Consider the following 18,850-nt stretch of genomic DNA (forward strand, 5'->3'; position numbering starts at 1 on the left):
TAAGATACAAGTTTGTCTATATTCACAACGCTCTCAGCGAGCTCTAAATATAAACAAAAGTAAAAACAATACTTCTGCTAAGTTAACCCTTACAATATTCATCCAGTGAAAAGGTGGCCCAAATCAAAGGATTCTGCATTTAGAAATCTGATCTTTCTAGTATTGCTGGCTATAAAAGGCTAGCTTTACTTTTAGCAAATAAATAAGTCTCTTCCAAAAACAGTCAGTTACAAAGATGACAAAGAAGAATCCTATCTGAATAGAAGTCTCAGGTCATCTCTCCTTGCAAACAGAAAAGCAAAATCCCCAGTAAGCAGTATGGTGTAGGAGCAAACAGCCAGGAAAGTAGAGTTCAATTCCTTATATAAATGACTATATAAACCTGTACTAAAGTGTCTGAGGTATCAAGCCAATAGCTTGTTTTGGAAACCATATGGCTGTGGGACTAAACCAGCCACTTTCAGAATACTCGATCACATCCAGTTTCYACGATTGAGAAGCATGGTCTGCTTTTGCATAAAGAGGAAATCTCTTAACTTCATAATTTTGTTTTTTGTTCAGCAATGTGAAGGTATTTGTGCCTCAAAACCATTATAAAAAAGCCTCTACATTCAAATACCTTTTATTATTTCCCTGTCCTTTTAAGGACATATATTATTTCTGGCCTGATGAACCTATCATTTAATCCATGTCAACTACTTTTGATAATTCCCTACACCACTTTAAGAGTATTAAGATGAAATGTCAGGAGTGCAACAGAAGTTTTTTTGGTTTTTTTGTTTTTAAAAAAAAGAAAGAAAATGCACATTAAGATCAAAAGCTTTTTTTTGCGCTCAATACAATCTAGTCATACAACATGTTTCAACTCAATAGCTACTTTTGTAGAACAGTCAAGTAGCTTTATAACTACCAGTACCACAACTGTTCAGAAAGACTAACTTCATAAGCCTTCTTTGACAGCTTCACAATTAGTATTTGCAAAATGATGCGATCATATAGCTTGTCTGCTAGTTTCAAAATTGAATTTCATGTTTTTGCCAGGTCTTAAACAGCGAAAAATGGCTGCTAAGGTTAAGGAAAAGAAGTGCTAATTAAATGATTACACCACAATCTACAGCAGTTCCATGCTCACTATTACTTAATAAATACTACCTGCTCCAGTTAGTTTCAGTGTTACGGTGGTAAACAAGCTAACAAAATTCAGTATTTCAATCTTGTTTTTGTACTCCTGACAGAAGTTATGTTCCTTCCTTAGGATAATCTAAACAATTATTAAAAAGAAAGAAAGAAATTTTCTCCTGTTTCGTACTTATTTACCAGTCCTACATCATGAAGGGCTTTTCAGTTATTTTAAGACCTAGTCAGCAAACTGAAAGGTTATTCACAGAGTTGTAGGAAAAAGTATTTAATATTCATTTTTGAAAATAGTACAGGTATTAACCCCACTCTATCCCTTCCCAAATAATGGACACAAACCTCTTTTTTTTTTTAGGAAATGTCATATAAGAACTCATGAGCTCATTTTAGTCCGTTAGGAAAGGCTGTAACTATAATTTAAATAAGACAAATTTTCATGCATGACAGTTATGGCAAAAAGCATGAGTTCTACTTGCAGATCATATTCATAGAAGTGACAACTTGTAAAGTGATAAGACTTCAGAAAGTGCCCCTCTCCTTACAGGTAGAGTAAAAGGGCTGAGGACAGAGCTGTACTCAGAGAAAGTAACAATACAATTTAAATGAATTTAAATGTTACATTCCAGAAGGATATTTCATCATATTTAATGATGCATTTTTATTCTTTTTATTACTTGGTATTTCTCAAAAGCAATTGTCTTTGCAACTGTTTTAAGCCTGTTAAACAATCATGAGTTCTTATACATAGAGGAATCATTGGACCAAATGTTTAGAGTAACTTCTCACAGACGTGCCTTTCACTATCAGTTGCAGTACTTAGTCTTAACAGCTAAAGTTATTTATTTTATAAGTTCCATTTACAAATACTTCCACTATCTCAAAGTATTTACAAGTTTCCAGTTAATGAGTCAATTAGCTAGACAGTTAACTAGAACCTATTAATTTTCAGAATGGCTCACAGTGCAGTTATGTTAGTCTGATGGTCTCAAACTCTACCTCTTGTTCCAAAACTATTGTTACCTAACAAATACAAATTGATACATGTGGCTTCAAGCCTTCTGTACCTTTAGTTTAGTCCTAARTTCTAATCCTCTTCTCAATCTTTAAGTATTTGTATTTAGTTTGTATATTTGTAGTAAGAAATTGCCTATGTTTCTACTTGTACRTCTTGTAAGTAGTCAACGTGCTCCCTGATGCTTATTTTACATTGTGGAATAACTTAAGGAACTTAACGAAGTTAAACTTCATTCTGTTGTGTGTTTTCATCTCTATATTGTTTTCCTTAAAAATAGTAACATATTAGTCCTCTTCAATCAAACTAGGGATTATCAATGTAGTTAATCCATCATAAAAGTCTGGAGATCTTTTTCACACTTGTACAGCATCATCCACATATACCCTACTTCACAGTGCTCCGAGGGATCTTTTAAAGGTCTTTGTGTTACAAAGAAGCTGACATAGTAAAACATTAAGCACATTACGCTGAAGACACACAAGGATATTTTCCAGCAGCGGTAGTGCTGAACACACACACACAAATTGGCTATGTACACTGAGTAGATCAGCAAATGAAATAGTTAGCTTTATGATGGATACTTCCATCCTGAGAAAAGCAGGCCATGAGTAACTACATTGCCATGCTGGCATTCTGAAGCTAACCCGAGCAACCTTAAAGCAGAGCATTTTTGACTTTTCTAGATCTAGTTGCTTCCCTCCCAGTGAAATCTTGTTTTTCAACTTATTGCAAATTACATTTGGTACGTCTTGCCAAAATACAAGTTAACACTGGGAAAAAACCAAAGTTCGCCTACCAAAAGTAAGTAATATGAGTAGTACTGGAGAAAACCTTCAGGCTTAGGAACTTCCACTACACATTACTGTTACTTAAGAGTCAATTTAACTCCAAGTTTTACTGTAGCTCTCAACTTCATACTTTTCATTCCTTTTAATAAAACGGGCTTAGGTAGGCAGTATGTCAAGTAGCTCTTCATTTTGTTTATTCAATTACTGACAAAAAATCTGAGTTAACATATCGTCTTTGTCAAGTAGTAAGACTTACCTAATATGTAGATAGTCTTCTGATCACTTCTCTGACCAAGGGAATTAGTCACTTTACAGACATAAGTCCCAGTGTAGTTGTAAGTCAATGGGCTGCTGAACTGCAGAGTATTGTTGACAGATAGCAACCCTTCAGGCCATTGCCCATCCAATCTAAAATAAAAGGGATATATTTTAAGTGTGAATTTTTAAGACTGAAGTCTAAATGTATCTAATAGAAAACAGTATTTATAGTAATCTAGAGATTGAACTTTTYCTTAGCTTATTACTGATGTTCTCAATGGACCTTGATTGAATATTTTCACTATCTACCTGAACATTTAGCCCTTTAACTTAAGGGATTTCACACAAAACTTCAGTTCAAGTTTTCTGGCACTAGTGAGGTAGCTAAAAAATAAATGCTCCTAAAAATGTTAAGAAATCATCATCTTAACTTGGAGGAACTATCTAACTCAAACTGCACAAAGTATTACTCAATGTAGGATGCTTTCATACCACTTACAATTGGCTATATACAACTATAGCCAGTTGAGCTATCATGATAAAGAACGTTTTTTGCCAGTACAAGCTTCATTTACAGGGCAATTGGACTAGCATTTCTCAGCAAGCGTTCAAGTAGTTTCTTCCCTCTCAATCCACCTCTTTCCACCCTGCATCACTTTCCCTTCTAAATTACAGAAGCATAATCAAGTTTGCTGCTTAAAACCAAGTGACTTGTCCAAGCATATTATTCTCCTGAAGCATTCTGCATGTGATTACAGACAACTGTGCAAGCACAAAGGAGACAGAGGAAGGGACAAAAGCATCAGGACTACTAGCTGTCAAGTGCTAAAATACATGTTCAGTAGGTATGTGTCCGCATGTGTTATCACATACATAAATACAGACTCCAGTTTCACGTGCTTATGACTTCAGCTTCAAACTTTCGCTAAAATCACTCTTCAGTCTTAAATTTGGCTGTTTGATAATCAACTTTATTTTAGCTTAGATTCTTAGACATCTTACTCCCCACCAGACTCCCCACCAGACTCCCCACCAGACTCNACTCCCCACCAGACTCCCCACCAGACTCCCCACCAGACTCTTAGGAGATTTCCTAACTATATTGCTCTGCTGCATCCTATTTTGCTGTTACAAGAACAGCTAAGAAGTATTGAACTCAAGTATCTGATAACCTGATCTCAGTATCTTGGAAGCAGAGAGGATTTTGTAAGTAGTATAGGTTCTGAATAGTTGCTTTTAGGATTGAGACAGTTACACTAGCATTTTGTTTTCCCATTAAACTGCCATGAAGAAATTCCAAACTTACCATAACTTAAGCACATTACAACTAGTGTTCCTATATACTAAGTTATATTGCCATTGGAAAGGAGGGAAATAGAATACAGCTTTAAATCAATACAACATTCCTGTAATATTACTGATAGAAGCACTGCAGATCTATGTATAACTTTCATAAACATATCATAAATTTATTTCCTTGGTTTCAATTAGCACTAAATGAATTTAAAGTAGCTGCTTATTTCACTTTTTCTCCCTTTACAAAACAGACTTTAGATCTATATTCGCTGGTATTGTGTGTGTCTCTTGCCCGAAACACATCAATGACTGCAAAAGCAAAGCAGGATAAATCTCAAAGTAGAGCCATCCTGTTCACGTAATGACATGCAGCTGTTATGTAAGAAATACTTCCTTTCCTCCTACTTCCCCCTCACCTTCACATATGCTCAAACTACAGTTTGTATCAAAGGAAAACCTTGCATTTATCTGTCTTGGCAACTACTTGAGCACCCTTGAAAAAGCCTAACAGATTCCTTAATTCAGGGAGTAGTATGTGCCTTCTCAACTTCAGATTCCAGATCTTAGAAAGCCAATACCAAATAGTCTTCTCAAATATTTGCAATTAACTTTCAAGTAAYAATAAAACAGATCTAAAGAACTAACAGTTGGATCCCTGCTAGATTAAGTGGGCTTTCCCCATTCTACAGCAACATAAAAATTTGACTACTTTTTAAGCAACTACAAAGGATTTTATCCTAAAAGAAATGACAAATTGTTCAGGCTTGTAAACTTACAAGCTGTCCACCCACCATACTCAATACATACACTTGTATCCTTCCTTTTATAAGAAGGCTGGGTTACACTATTACCACCCAATATAAGTCAGATACTCCTTGTTTTCAAACCACGTATTCTGTAAACAAAGAGATATTATTTACACTACCATAATGAAGTGGCAAGCCCCTTTTTATAAATATTTACCTGGTCCACATAAATTCCATAGGCAATGGATTTGCATCAGCATTACATCTGAGCTGAACGTTTTCTCTTCCAATGAACCAGTTTCCATCATAGCCAGTTACTGAAACTTCTGGGGCATCTACCGAAAAAAGATTTTACCTATCAATGATAACATTTTCTCTAAACAGACTGTGTTTAACAGTCAGCTTGATGGTGCAAGAGGCATTTTGTGTTTCATTTTTAGTAATGACACAAAAAAAAATACAGTTCCAAGCTACAACATAACATACAGCAGTAGATTAGATCAGGAGCAGTACGTTATTTTAACCAATGTCAATATCCCACTGTGCATTTTCAACAACAAGCATATAGCATTTCAGGAAAATGAAAGACCTTCAGATGAAGGAAACTGGTTTAATGCCCTATCAATGTAGAAAAAGGTAAGTTAGAGCTATTTCTCACTAACACGATATAGCAGAGGATCAGAAACAGTGTTCTGAAGCCAGGTAATTAGGAAATCAAAAAGGTCATAAAAACTTATTGAAACTGTTAAGGACAGTCATCCATTGGTATTACCAAGTGGGACTGTTACCATGGATCTAAGAAGCCTACCTCAGATAGGCCAGAGAAATTTTGCTGAAGTGTTTGGAAATCACAGAACACACATAAGCCAGTATGATTCACTATAAGCTCCTACAGAAGAGGAGTAAAGAGGAGTAAAGAGAGTTGCAGCAAAAGCTGTAAGCCTAACGGAAGAGTGACCAGCAACTTGAGAACAAGGACTTGGACATAAAATCTGTGCTTCTCAGTTGCCACTCTCTTGCTTACTAAACAAATACATTGCAAATTCTGAAACAAGTTTAACTTGCTCCCTCTTTTCACTCTGAAGACAAAACTTCATTCTTTTATTCACTCTTCAAGGCAATAGTGGGAATAATCATTTCTATTCCTGAATCAGCTGCACTTCAATCTAGAATTTTACTGTAATGTCTTGTAAAACATGACAGTATAAACCAATTCTTTTCTATCCAAGTGATTTCTTAGTTATGCTAAGAAAACACATTTGTGTACCCAATACAACAGCCACACACTCATCCTTTAGAACTTTAAATTATTCATCTTCCACAGATAAAAACTCTCAAACAAGGAAGTTGTCTCAAATCCTAAACAGCAGTCACCTTCAAAAAGAGGAAGGTGAAATACAACACCAAAGGCTGTCTCAGTTCAAAGTGGCCATCTCTCATGAACTAAACAAAGCTTCAAACAGAAAAAAGTCACAGGAGATTTTGGTCAAACAGAAATAATCAGATTTATGCTTTGTAGCCATTACATCTTTTTTTAAACCAAACTGATAGTCTAAGATTCAGGACACTTTAAAGCAGCACAGAGCTAAGGAGAGTATCAAAGGAAGCACTTGAAAATGGCTCACTTTGGTCACATACACATTGTTTAACAAAAAATGGATCACATATGCATAAAGCTTATTTATCTCGGCTGGTTTAGATAAGTAGAATTATAAGCCATCTGACTTGTATTCATGTGTTTTAAAGCCACAAACTTGTTAGACAAGCCTAGAGTAACTGTACAGTTTAATTACGCAAGCAGCTGGGTGGGCAATATCACAAATTAACATTGTATATACACTATATTCTCATTTCCTTAAGCAAATTAGAAGAAAAAGCCTTAGTGAATAATTTGAAAAAATAACTTACTATCCCTCATAAGACATTTTCAAGTTATCATCTCCAACATGAGTCTTCACTAGAATTCCTCTTTAATACTGCTCAAAATTGTCTCAAATGAAAATCAGCTGACATTTTAAGGCACTGTAAACAAACAGTTTACAGATCAACTGAGTGCTATTTTGTCTGTAAACTTTCCAAATTAAATATGAATAAGAAGTTTGCAAGAGGCAACTTCTAAGACAAAAGGTAATGACTTAATAGTATTATAGCTTCGTGATTAGATCATGATTGTATTCATTGTGTTCAGACTGCAGTCCCTTGGTACTACTCCTGATTGATCTATTACATGCTTTTCTATACAGTTTTATTTTCATTTCCCTGAAGCAGTATGTGGTCATCTTATACCCACAAAGGGTATACTCAATAAGGAGTGTGGTTAAGATATGCATTGAGTAATAGCTACCTTACAGAATACTTACACTGTATGTCCAACACATGAGAGTATCTTATCTCCTTTTCCAAAGCCGGGTGCCTCACAATACAAGTTATACGTCTTCCTCTTGCAAATCGTGTCGGAACAATAGTATACCGACTGACAACTGTCACTGTTTCATTTGGAAATGATGTAGAGCTGGATTCCATTTCACCAAGACCTCCTTCCCAGTCAATCTCTGCAGCAGGTTTTCCAGTGGCTGCTGTACAAATGGCTGCTACTGTCTGATTTGCACCATCTATCAGAGGATTTGGTCCTTTTGTTAAGCTCACAACAGGTTCAACTATTGGAGGAGGGGGGGAAAAAAAAAAGTAGATTTAAACAGCAAAGATTCCATGTTCTCAGAACTATTGCTACATAAAACAGTTAAACAAGTTTAATCTCCGCAAAAGCCCACACTAATCATATATCCCAGAAATAAGATAAAGTTCATATTGAGGATAGCAGCTTTATAATGCTTTGGCCTGCTAACACTGTTCACTTTTGCCCACTCCAAGCTTAATATTGCTCATTCACCACATTTAATGCATCAGAGAATTTGCAGGTGGTTAGGTTCAATACACCAGCTACTGTGCTTCAGTTGTATTGTCTAACAATATAGACAGCTGAAGACACAAGGTTGGAACTATACTGTTTTTTTAAAAAAGGGCTTGGATACTGCTGTACTTTAAGTGTTATACTTAAAGCATTCATCTATACCATCTGTTTGTGATATTTCAAAGTTAGCAGCGGATGTTAAAAGTTAAGATTCAGTTGGTTAGTGTGGCAATACAAACTGATACCAAGTTGAAAGCATCCCAACCAGGAATTACTCAGTAAACTGTCAAGAAGTATATGTACATATGCAAGTACATGCACACACTTGCTCAACATTTTTGCTTGTATTGCACTTCACATTCCAATGCAGCTTCAGGGTATATCTGCAGCACTTCAGTATAGCTTCCCAAGTCAGTATGTGTTTCATGGCTCAACTAAAGTTAGCCTTAAAACATACACATGTTTAGGGACAAAATTAAGTACAAATGCATTAAGATCACTAGCTGTTCCATAGTTAATGATACTGTGTTCATGTAGCATATTCAAGAAAGAACTGAAATACTGAAAATTGAAAATATCAACTTTATTTTACAAAAGGTGTTTTAGTGTTGAAGTGGTCACATCCTTCCTTTAGGTAATCACCACTACCAGTCAATAAATACACCTTAAAGACTGATAGTAATGAACTGGATTTAAGATATTCGATTAGCAAAATTATACCTTTCCTTCAGAGAACATTACCGCTTCATTGTCTCCACTATAGCAAGTTAGTAAAATTAATTGAAAGCTGTTTAATGTCTTTGAACGTGAATCTTGTTATTTCTGTTTTTAACCAAGTTTTCTAACCCTCATTCTTTYGCTACTCATACTCTTTGTTTACTAGTTGGAAAAGCAGTACAGTACTATACAACTGATGTTGCAGCCAGAAGGCAAACAGTACCACTGAAGTCACTACAGCTTTTCTTTTGTAGTAAATAGGCTCTTTCCTCCTTCCAGCTTCAAGTTACCATATAGCTCATAGAAACCGTACCTATCCTCTCAGCAATTTTCACCAAGTAGCTTCCAGAATTGACTGAGGACAAGAGGTGAGAATGGGCACAAGGGGTGCCAGGATCAAGACAAAAGTGACAAAGAAACAAGGATAAAGAAGATTTAAATCAAGTACTTCAGAAAGTCACACATTAAATAAAACGAACAAAAAAACCCCCAGCATATCTTAGTACAARTCTTCCTTATACTAACCATACTAGCAGATGCATCTGCAGTAGGTAGTTTATCACAGAAGGCTCTTTAACAGTTTATGCACCAAGAATACTATAATTTGCCATCAACATCCAATAGACATGGATACACAGTGGTTAAATGTTAAACAAAATAAACCCACCTCTTCTGGAAGGTACTTCAAATATCAGGCATCAGACCAGAAAAAAGTACTCACAGTACTGTATTTTGTGGAAAACTTTGAATTCCTAGATGTCCTAATACAGTATTAGGATCCCTCCCCCTGCATTAAGTTTTGACTGCAAAAAAAGAATCAAGGTATTTAAGAAAATTATCTAAGGTCAAGCTTGGAGAAAAGCCAAAAATTAAGCAAGGACATTTTTAAAGTCAGAGAGGCATGCTCCTTCTCCACAGCATTAGAAATGACAGCTGTGAATAAATTAAAAAATTTAAGATCTCTACCATCATCTACAGAGGTCAAAAATTTGAACTCAGTACCATGTCAAAGACGGGGGGAAGGGAAGAGGGGAAAATCAACTGGAAGGACCCAGCTTCCTTATAAGCCTGTTCCTTACCCAAATGTTTAAAGGCTTAGAAAACATGATGCTACCTGAAAGAAATTTGAATTCCTGATGCTGAATTCTACTGTTGAGAGTAGTAGTCAGAAAAGCTTTTTAAACAARTTCTTTCTATTTATCAAGTCAGTTGCAGCCCTGTAATAGTGCCTCCACTAGGGGATCAGTTATAGCTTAAGTCAGAAAGACAATTTGCTGGTTCTGACATAAACTAAGTTTTTGCTTTCTAGGATGGCCCATTTTCATCATCAATACTAGAACTGCAGTTTCCCCAGGAGCGTACTGGACTACTACAAAAATCCTTGTCTTCTGATCTAATTAGGCTATGAAAGTCCTCCAAAATGAAGCCATCACTACACAATATACTGTTTTAGACCTCCTTTAATGGACCAACTCTCACTAATCACAGATCCAAGGCAACTGTTGTCACTTGCATATGTTTCAGTATCCTCTAACGGTTGCTTTTTGAAATAGAGGTATAGCTTACAGCTTTTCTTTCCAAAAACTTGAAGATAGCCTACATGTCTTAAAAATGAAATAGAGTTCACAACCACTAGCAAGGTACTTCTGAAGTGTTGTTACTTGGAGAACTGAGTAATAAATATTTTCACAGTTTGAGTGAATCCAGTGCCAGAATCAATCTGATTGTTTTCTCCAATATATTAAGACTACTCAGTATTTGATTTAATTTTAAAAACATCAAAAGGAAAGGTAATTACTAAACATACAGTCCTATAAATAAGGTTTTTGCTGTAGGCCCAACATATACCAGCACAGGTGTGCTTAAAGTACACACCTCATTACCAAATGAAAGTTTGTTTCAGGTGAAGGTGGAAGGGGTTGGGGGCATTATTTTCTACTTTGTCTGTCTGGATAGAAAATGACTGCCCATCCTCTGCAATTTTTAACTGACCATAATGTAAGTAAACAAACTAATATCGGGGGTATTTATTTTGTGAAATTCTAATATTCATTCTAAGTCTGAAATATCCACTGCAGAACTTTTAAAGTTTGATTCCCTGCTCTCCATTATCAATCACTAAAACTTACTACAAAAAACAGGTTTTGACCTGATGTCTATATTATATTGTATCTGATGTCTATATTATACTGCATAGTTGTTTAATATATTATGTATTGTATATATACACTAYTGTTTGCAAGTAAGTTTCAAAATCCATCAGGTAGGACTTGACATTTATAGCATTGTTAACTGACCCATAAACCGATTACTCTGATTTAACCAAAACATTACCCTTTTATTCCCCCTAAATCACTACTAGTAACCTTTCCAATAGTCTGTATGTCTTTAGTACTGTTGAAGCAGAGGTAAACACTCAGAGTTACATTCAGTGTCTTCCAGGCATAAAGATATCAACTGGTGATGTCACTTCAAAAACAAGTTTATATTTTATAAGAAATTGATGCACATAATAGTTATTTATTCCTGAAGAAAGTAATCCCTTTTCCACAGGTTCTCCATCACAGTAAGATCAATTACTCAGGAGCTATCACTAGCTTTTCAAGTCAGAACTTTTGGACTCAAATCTTTCCAGTTACAAATACAGTAGGTCCATATATTCTATTCCTTTGAACTTTCCTCAAAATTAAAATGAGTACATACCTCCAGAACTGCTCTTCAGTCCCTTCTTGAAGGCATACATAAGTCAACATGTGTTCTCAGGTAGCTGAAATCTCCAAACTCAAAGCAGACTATTCAATATACAGCTTCATTTACTGAGCTTGTTATGAAAACTGCCTTCAAATATCATTAAATTATACTATTCTGAGAACAGGATGTAGGCTCATTTAAAAAGTGAGCTCAGTTTCTCTGAAGATTAGCATCATCAGGAGAGAAAAAAAATGTATTTTACTTTCTCAAGTGCCATCTCAAATTGGTGAGATTGGACAGCTTCAGCTGATTAAGTAATTCTTAGTCTTAGGTTTCTCAGAAAGACAAAGTTAAACTATTCAAAGACTAACTTATAAAATGTACTTATTCCAGATGCAAAGTGTTTCTRTGCTTCAAGTTACACTTCACAAATGGCCAGGCCTCCACTATCGCATCTTCCTGTAAATCATGACTCTTGGACTACTAACCACCTGACAGAAYGACCAAATAGTCACGTTACTGACGAAGGCACAAAGCAATTTCTGTTGGAACACCTGGTTTCCACCTATTGTCAACTGAAGCAACAACTAAAATCCTGCTAYTCATTCTACAGCCTTCCTAGTTACCTTAATCCACGACTAAAACACTAATTAATGTATCCTCAGGTTGAAGGGTAAAATGGCACCTCCTTATCTCACTTCTCACATCAGGAAACAGTTACTTTTTCAACTTGAAACAGAGATTACCCTAAGTTTTTTTTTTTTTTTTTTTTTTAAAAAAGAAAAGCCTAAGTTCCATACACGCAGACTCCTGTAGCACTCCTGCTTAGTCACTGGAATCGTTAAGGGTGCATGGGATTGAGAGAATCACACCGAAGTGTATCCAATAGACTATAATTATTCTTGGGAGAGGCATGGAGAACAGCATGAAAGATGAGTGGTAGTGCAACTTTCCCAAGAATTAGAGAAGCTATTTCAGCCATTCAGTAGAAACATTATGCTCTACTCAGTTCAACTACAAAAGATGGGTATAGGCTATCAAAAGCTCAGTGAACACAGAACATCTTGCTTGTGCACCTTAGGAAAAAAAATAATCAGGCAGGCAAGCCTGAAGCAACTTCATAGCATTGATTATCTTCAAGTTACATAAAGAAGTGGTGGCTGAAGTACTGGAGCTGAAATTGTACCTAGCTGCTTTGGGAAAGTCTCAACCAACTCAGACAATCATGGTACCCCATTTACTGATTCATGACCACTATTTCACTACCTAATATAAGCCTATTTACTCCCACTTTACCTAATGTTTRCAAAGACTGTCAGAGACCATTTGTTGTCCAAGTCCTTACATTTCTTTACAGAAGGACAACATAATAAACTAACCAGGAAATGAAGAGTTTCAAATCCAATTGYATTAAGTTCCTAGGTCTCAAAAAGCTTCTTCTATTTCTGGCTTCAAGTATTTCCTAAGCCTTTTCCAACTGCTGCTGTTTTTTCTTTTTTCTTTTTTTTTTTTTGGTATTTTCAGTATTTTCTTCTATCACTGTGCACAGGAAGTCTGGATGGAATTGGCATGATTATAGCATAAACAGTGTTATTTCCACTTACCATTAAATTCACTAGTTCCCCTACCACAGCATGACACTGGGACCTGTCAGTCCTTTCTTCATCATAGCTGACATAACCTTGAACAAATTTTTTCCAAAACAGAATTTCTACTCCCGTTTCTCTTCCCCCCTCAAAACTGTGACCTCATATTTCTGTGCAATAAAAGCTATCCAGTCCTATCCACTACATTAATCTTTACTTTTTCCCCCCCCATACCAGTCAGTTCACTAATTTAACTCGTAACGGTACATGCAATCTACCTGATACTTTTTTTTGCACAGGGTACTGCACAGTACCTTAGAAGTATGTGTACATCTCACCAATACTTTTCAAACAACTACCTCATCAAAATTTCATAACAGGATCTATTTTCCATACTGTTTGACATGCATCTTCCCTTAATTTCTTAGTGTACGGATTCCTGTATTAGCATCTCTGGGATCTATTCAGGCTGACAGACCTACATTTACCTTTGTCAACCTTATTTGCACAGCTGTTTTCTTTACAGGCTAACTCCTGCTTGATATTGGTAAGAGCATACACAAAAACAAGATCTGCTTTATCAGTATGTTATGCTAACACATCCAGCTTAAGAGTAGCAGTCAAATTGAACCATGTACAAAAAAGCTCAGACAGAACATTTGACAAGGAAGTTATACAGAGTATATAGTCTCTGCAAGCTACCCAACCATACCCCATCTCTTTTGCCTTCAAATATCATTTTGTCTGATTTAGGTCATTGTCTTCAGAAAGACAAAGAAGAAGCCAGAAACTTGGCATACAAGTTTTCACTTCCCCTCACTTCTCCCCCCCTCCCCCAGATTAATAAAAGAAGCTTGAAGAATCAAAGTTTTAAACAGACTCAACATACCAGTTTGTTCCTTAAAGCACTTCCAGTTTTTATATGATTTAACCTCTTCTACAGTGAATTTCCTTAAGATCCTATGAAGCAGCAAGTCAAGTAAACTGCGAGTAAGGACAGTCACAAGATGCAGTAGGTCTATTAAGCTTAAATAGCATAAGACAGACGTTCTAAATATGGCCTTAAGCTATTAATGTGCTGCATCAGATGAAGTATTTTATCCTGTAGTTGCATTCTCCTCCACATTTGTCTTCAGTGGCTCTGCCTTACCAAGTGAAAGCATCTACAAGATGAAGTAGGCCTACTACAGATGGAAAGCAAACTACTTTCTCACAGAACAGTAATGGACAGAGATTGGGGAGAAACAGACTGCTGCTTGGACTGGAAACAATTAGTTTCAGCCCCAGGACATTAATTTCTCTCTCCTCATTCACAAGAGAGATTTTTAGAACAGTGGGAGAATGCAGTCAGAATAAAGCTGATTTGAAGTTACATCAGGTTTTAAATTTTTAAAGGAAATACTCCATGCCTTAAGATTGAGCTGAACTTGTGGTTTGCTAAGCTCAGGCCTGTAAAGGTCACTAATTGCTCAGTCACATACCCATTCTGAAAAGCTAACTTCCCCATTCCTTTTTGGGCTTAAGTATAGATGTCAATATAAAAGAACTTTCAAAAGATAGTACTCTATTGAGGCCACAGAAAGCAMGCAAGTCTGACAGAGGCTTACCCAGTTCTACATGCAAGTCAAGCAACTGCTAACTAAAAAAGAAAGGCAAACAAYAGAAAACAAGCCAGAGGAACAGAATAACAAAGATGAATAACTTGTGAAAGAACTTTAAGCTATGTCTCTCTCCCTGCTCCTCATCCCACCTCCAGAAGTGCAGCTAATCTTTTGTGGCAGATTTATTCCTCTCAAATATGTAAGTTTGTTAACAATTGTTTTGGGGGTGTTAGGGTATGCGTTTGCAAGTATTACTTAGGTTTTGCAATTCTGAGGTTGATACCAATTCACCGACAACCACTATAAACTACAAAGAAGCCATGATAAAGACCAATGTATGCGTGATAAATACTTCTCTACCTATTCCAACTGCAGTTTTTGAACACATGAAGTTACCAAGCAACTTGTAGCCTGTCTGCATTTTTGAATGTGACAGAATAAACACTGTCCACACATTTGAGTTGTATGGCCTCCTTAGGTTCTTCATAAATCTAAAGTCTGAAGCATGACAGACACAACTGCTAGTAAGATCTAAAAATGTTTCCTATTAATAGGGACTTACTGGAAGACATGATGGAAAGCAGTAAGAGCAAGCCTCCCATTTTATGTTAATATCGATAAGTCACAACAGTTGAAACATGAATTCAAGAGATAGTTATCATAGCCAGACATAACACCACTTGCAGTGTAGGTCGAAGAACGATGGRGAAGGAAGGGTCATAAGGCTGCATCCTATGTATCACATGGAACTTCTTTGACCAAGTTACTTGTTTGAAATTGGATTGAGTCACTTGCTTTGATGTGTTTATTTTGCCCCACCTTGTGGTGAAATCCAGTTTACATAGWATGCTGTAACCATCTGATTAAACTTATATAGTACTCTACTATCCAGGAAAGGGGAGAGAGCAAAGACCAAGAACCTAAAAAAATACATTTATTTACAAAAATAGAGTGACCAAGGGCCACCTTAGCCGAGTAAGATGCCACTTTACCACTCATAGCAGACAGAGAAGTAACTTGCTTAATTGAGCTATAATAATAAAGACAACAGATTTTGAAATTTCAAAATAATCATTTTACTTCATACTGTGCTACCAACTAAGTCTACCTGTGACTCAGTAGAAGTCCTTTATGACAGCATTTCACCATACCAAGGCAAGATGCTACTAGTTTAGAATTCTACATATCCTGACATGAGAAAATTGATTTTATATAAACTTTGTATTTTGACTATTCACATCCAGCAGAGGGCTTAAATTTCCCCCTCCTTCTTCCCACAATTCCACTAGTAGGCTGAATATCTATTTTACATTCACACTGTGCAGACAGCAATTTATATAACCAGCCCCAGGTAGTTAAAATAAGTCATATTAACAGTATAATTATCAGGAAACTTAGACAAAGTGGTGACTAACAACATCTTTAGCAGCTTCTCAGCACACACATAGGTCTCTAGTATAAGCACTACCAGGTCCAAATTCTAAAGCATCGTCCAAAACATTTAGACTAGCGCAATGCCTAAAATGGTCTTTAAGTCAGGATGATCAAGTAGTAAGTTCTAAAGAAGTAAGACCTTAAACCAGTCTCTTCACTAAAGTAAGCTCAAGAAGGCTTTTAAGAAAGACTAGCGAATACATCTTTGCATTGCCATTAGGTAAAGGAGTAAAATTTAATGTATTAGTAAAATTGCAGAAATTATCCAAGACTTTTGTGCTAGTCATCTAATCTCTTTTTATGAAGAGGTTGACTTACCTAGTACTGTTACAATTGTTGATGACTGTGAATTTCCAAGGGGGAATGTAACTGCCTTGCAAATATATTCTCCTGCATCAGAAAAGCTTACATTTTTTAAGACGATTGTTGCATCAGTAAGTGAGTAATTTTTAAATGATACTCTTCCTTGGTATTCTCCTTGAATAGAAATTCCATATTCAGGATGATGGACAGCAATAGTCTGTGAACTTTTACCATGCATCTTCTCCCAAGAAACTTGTGTAATTGTTTCATTTACATCAATTATGCATTTCAGTGCAACTTTCTTCCCCCAAACTGCCGTCACATGTGGATCAACAATTGGTCCAGCTAAGGCACCTAAAAACAAAGCAATCATTAGTTGGTAAACAAGAATATTATGCCTCTTAAGTCTTCACATTAAGCTTTCTTCAACAATTAGCTTACATTTCTCAAAGAATTCCTACTTCCCTCTAAAGAGCTACATTCTTCATGTGATTCACAGCAGTGTGGAAATATATCTTGACCTTACAAAGGTACAGTCTAAGCAGCAACATGAAATTACATCCAGGAGTCTGAACTTCTGGATCCACTGACCTAATGGTAGACCAACCATTCTTGAAAAAACACAAGCATTATGATGCAACATTCTACCAAAATGATCTGGTAACTGTGCAACTGCTGCATCTATTTTTTGGAAGAGTTCACTAGATGCCAGTGTTGGGTATATTCATATTTACTGAAGGGGGAAAAAAGTAATCAGACATGAGACAGTTGCAATCAGACGGCTGATGCAGGAAATCAAGTAAAAATGTATGTTACATTACTGCTTCTTCTGTTTAGACTCCTAATAAAAAATATTTAATGAGACATGCATAAAAAAATTCTACCACATACAAGTGATTAAAACTTAAAAAAAAAAAAAGAAAAAAAAAAAGCAGTCACCACACTACTCCATCTTAGCAGTGACAGTCAATCTAATAATTCAATTTTATCTTTAGTATTCTTATATCCAGGAAAGAAGTGCACCAAACATATCAAATCTTAATGTTACACTATAGTACAATGTTTTCACGTTAGTTCTTCCATATGCATTAACACAGTAAAATGCAAAAATAGGTATGGTCAWTGCTTGCTTAATATTTAATGTATTTCTGTTGTACACCTAAGATACCTTCCTTATTAGCAACTACATTCTGAGCTCAGTGTTTTAGATCAGCTCCTTCAAGAAAGGAAATCCAGAGGAAGCAGTTTTGATCTCACACAAAGCACATTAAACTACGAGTATGCCTCTCTTGTTTTGGCCAAAACAGATGCTCTAGCACCTTCTTCCAACATCCGTTTTCTTTCTTACACTTAAATTAGTGTAAATTTATATAATGAAGAGCAATCATGGTCTTAGAACATAAGTGCAGTAAAAATAAACACAGTATGTTCTAGAGAAACTATTTCATCTTCTCTGCTTTTCTCTTTAGCTGTTAAACCAGGATTCATTCTGTTATCTAGTAAGTTAAACGAACGAACTAGACTTGAGACTAAGTTTTAGTCAATTGTCACATTCATGAAGTCATTCAATTTGAGACATTAGCCATCTTTTTAATTTTCAACAAAAGCAAGATTACACATTCAAAAATGTAGAACTCGTACACACTTTCATAAATGTGCTCATTGTTGAAARCTTTTCATTTTCCATCCACTGATTTTTCAGTGTTCAAACACTAAGTCAATGAAGTCACCTAAGCAAGTGATTTAGAGATTCAGCTATAGATTTCTTCAGTACTAAACTCCTCACTAATGCCAACAGTGTGAAGACAGTGAGTTGTACAACTAAATCACACTAAGCCAGAACCTAATCTCTATATTATTGATAGACCAGCCATTAAAAGCACCTAGTGAGGGGCAAAACAACCATGAAACTCAAAAAATAGAATGAATTTGAATTTCTGATAAATAAAATCTGATTACATCAGTAATCCACAAGCAAAAAAAAAAGAAAGAAAAAAAAAAGAGAAAAAAAGCATTTTTTGTAGACTTTTCATGCCTCTTCAATTGACTTATATTGTTGAGACAAACCCCAGAGGACAACTATCTAAACACTTAGTTGAAACTGATGAAATTCTTCCCAAATTTTGCATACATCTCCCACTGCTACATTTAAGTATATGCAGGTGTATTCCTTAAAGGTAATTTAACTATCACCTCCTATCTTATAACTCAAAACGTTTACAAGTTACATTTCTGCGGTATTCAGTAAAGAAACTCTTTCTTGTTCAGAAATAGGCAACTGACAATATTGTAGGACCAACTYGTACCGAGTCTTCAAAAAAATGATCAGCTCTACTTTTAGCTGCAAAAAGTTTATAAGGACAGAGA

General features: G+C 35.8%; 1 protein-coding gene across 4 annotated transcripts in view; it reads right to left on the reverse strand.

Annotated features, from left to right (window-relative positions):
* The window catches only part of NECTIN3 (nectin cell adhesion molecule 3), a 62,592-nt gene that overhangs the window by 22,381 nt on the left and 21,361 nt on the right, over positions 1-18,850 (reverse strand). For all 4 annotated transcript variants that reach the window (XM_085304939.1, XM_085304938.1, XM_085304940.1 and 1 more), the window contains exons 2-5: positions 16,499-16,837; positions 7,601-7,897; positions 5,458-5,575; positions 3,197-3,348 (exon numbers count right to left, since the gene is read on the reverse strand). In XM_085304939.1, coding sequence (XP_085161065.1) covers positions 3,197-3,348; positions 5,458-5,575; positions 7,601-7,897; positions 16,499-16,837 — 906 coding nt within the window. The remainder of the gene's footprint in view (positions 1-3,196; positions 3,349-5,457; positions 5,576-7,600; positions 7,898-16,498; positions 16,838-18,850) is intronic.

The sequence above is a fragment of the Rhea americana genome, unplaced genomic scaffold (assembly GCF_003343005.1).
Source record: "Rhea americana isolate MKP2758 unplaced genomic scaffold, rheAme1 scaffold_213, whole genome shotgun sequence".
Classification (NCBI taxonomy): Eukaryota; Metazoa; Chordata; class Aves; order Rheiformes; family Rheidae; genus Rhea; species Rhea americana.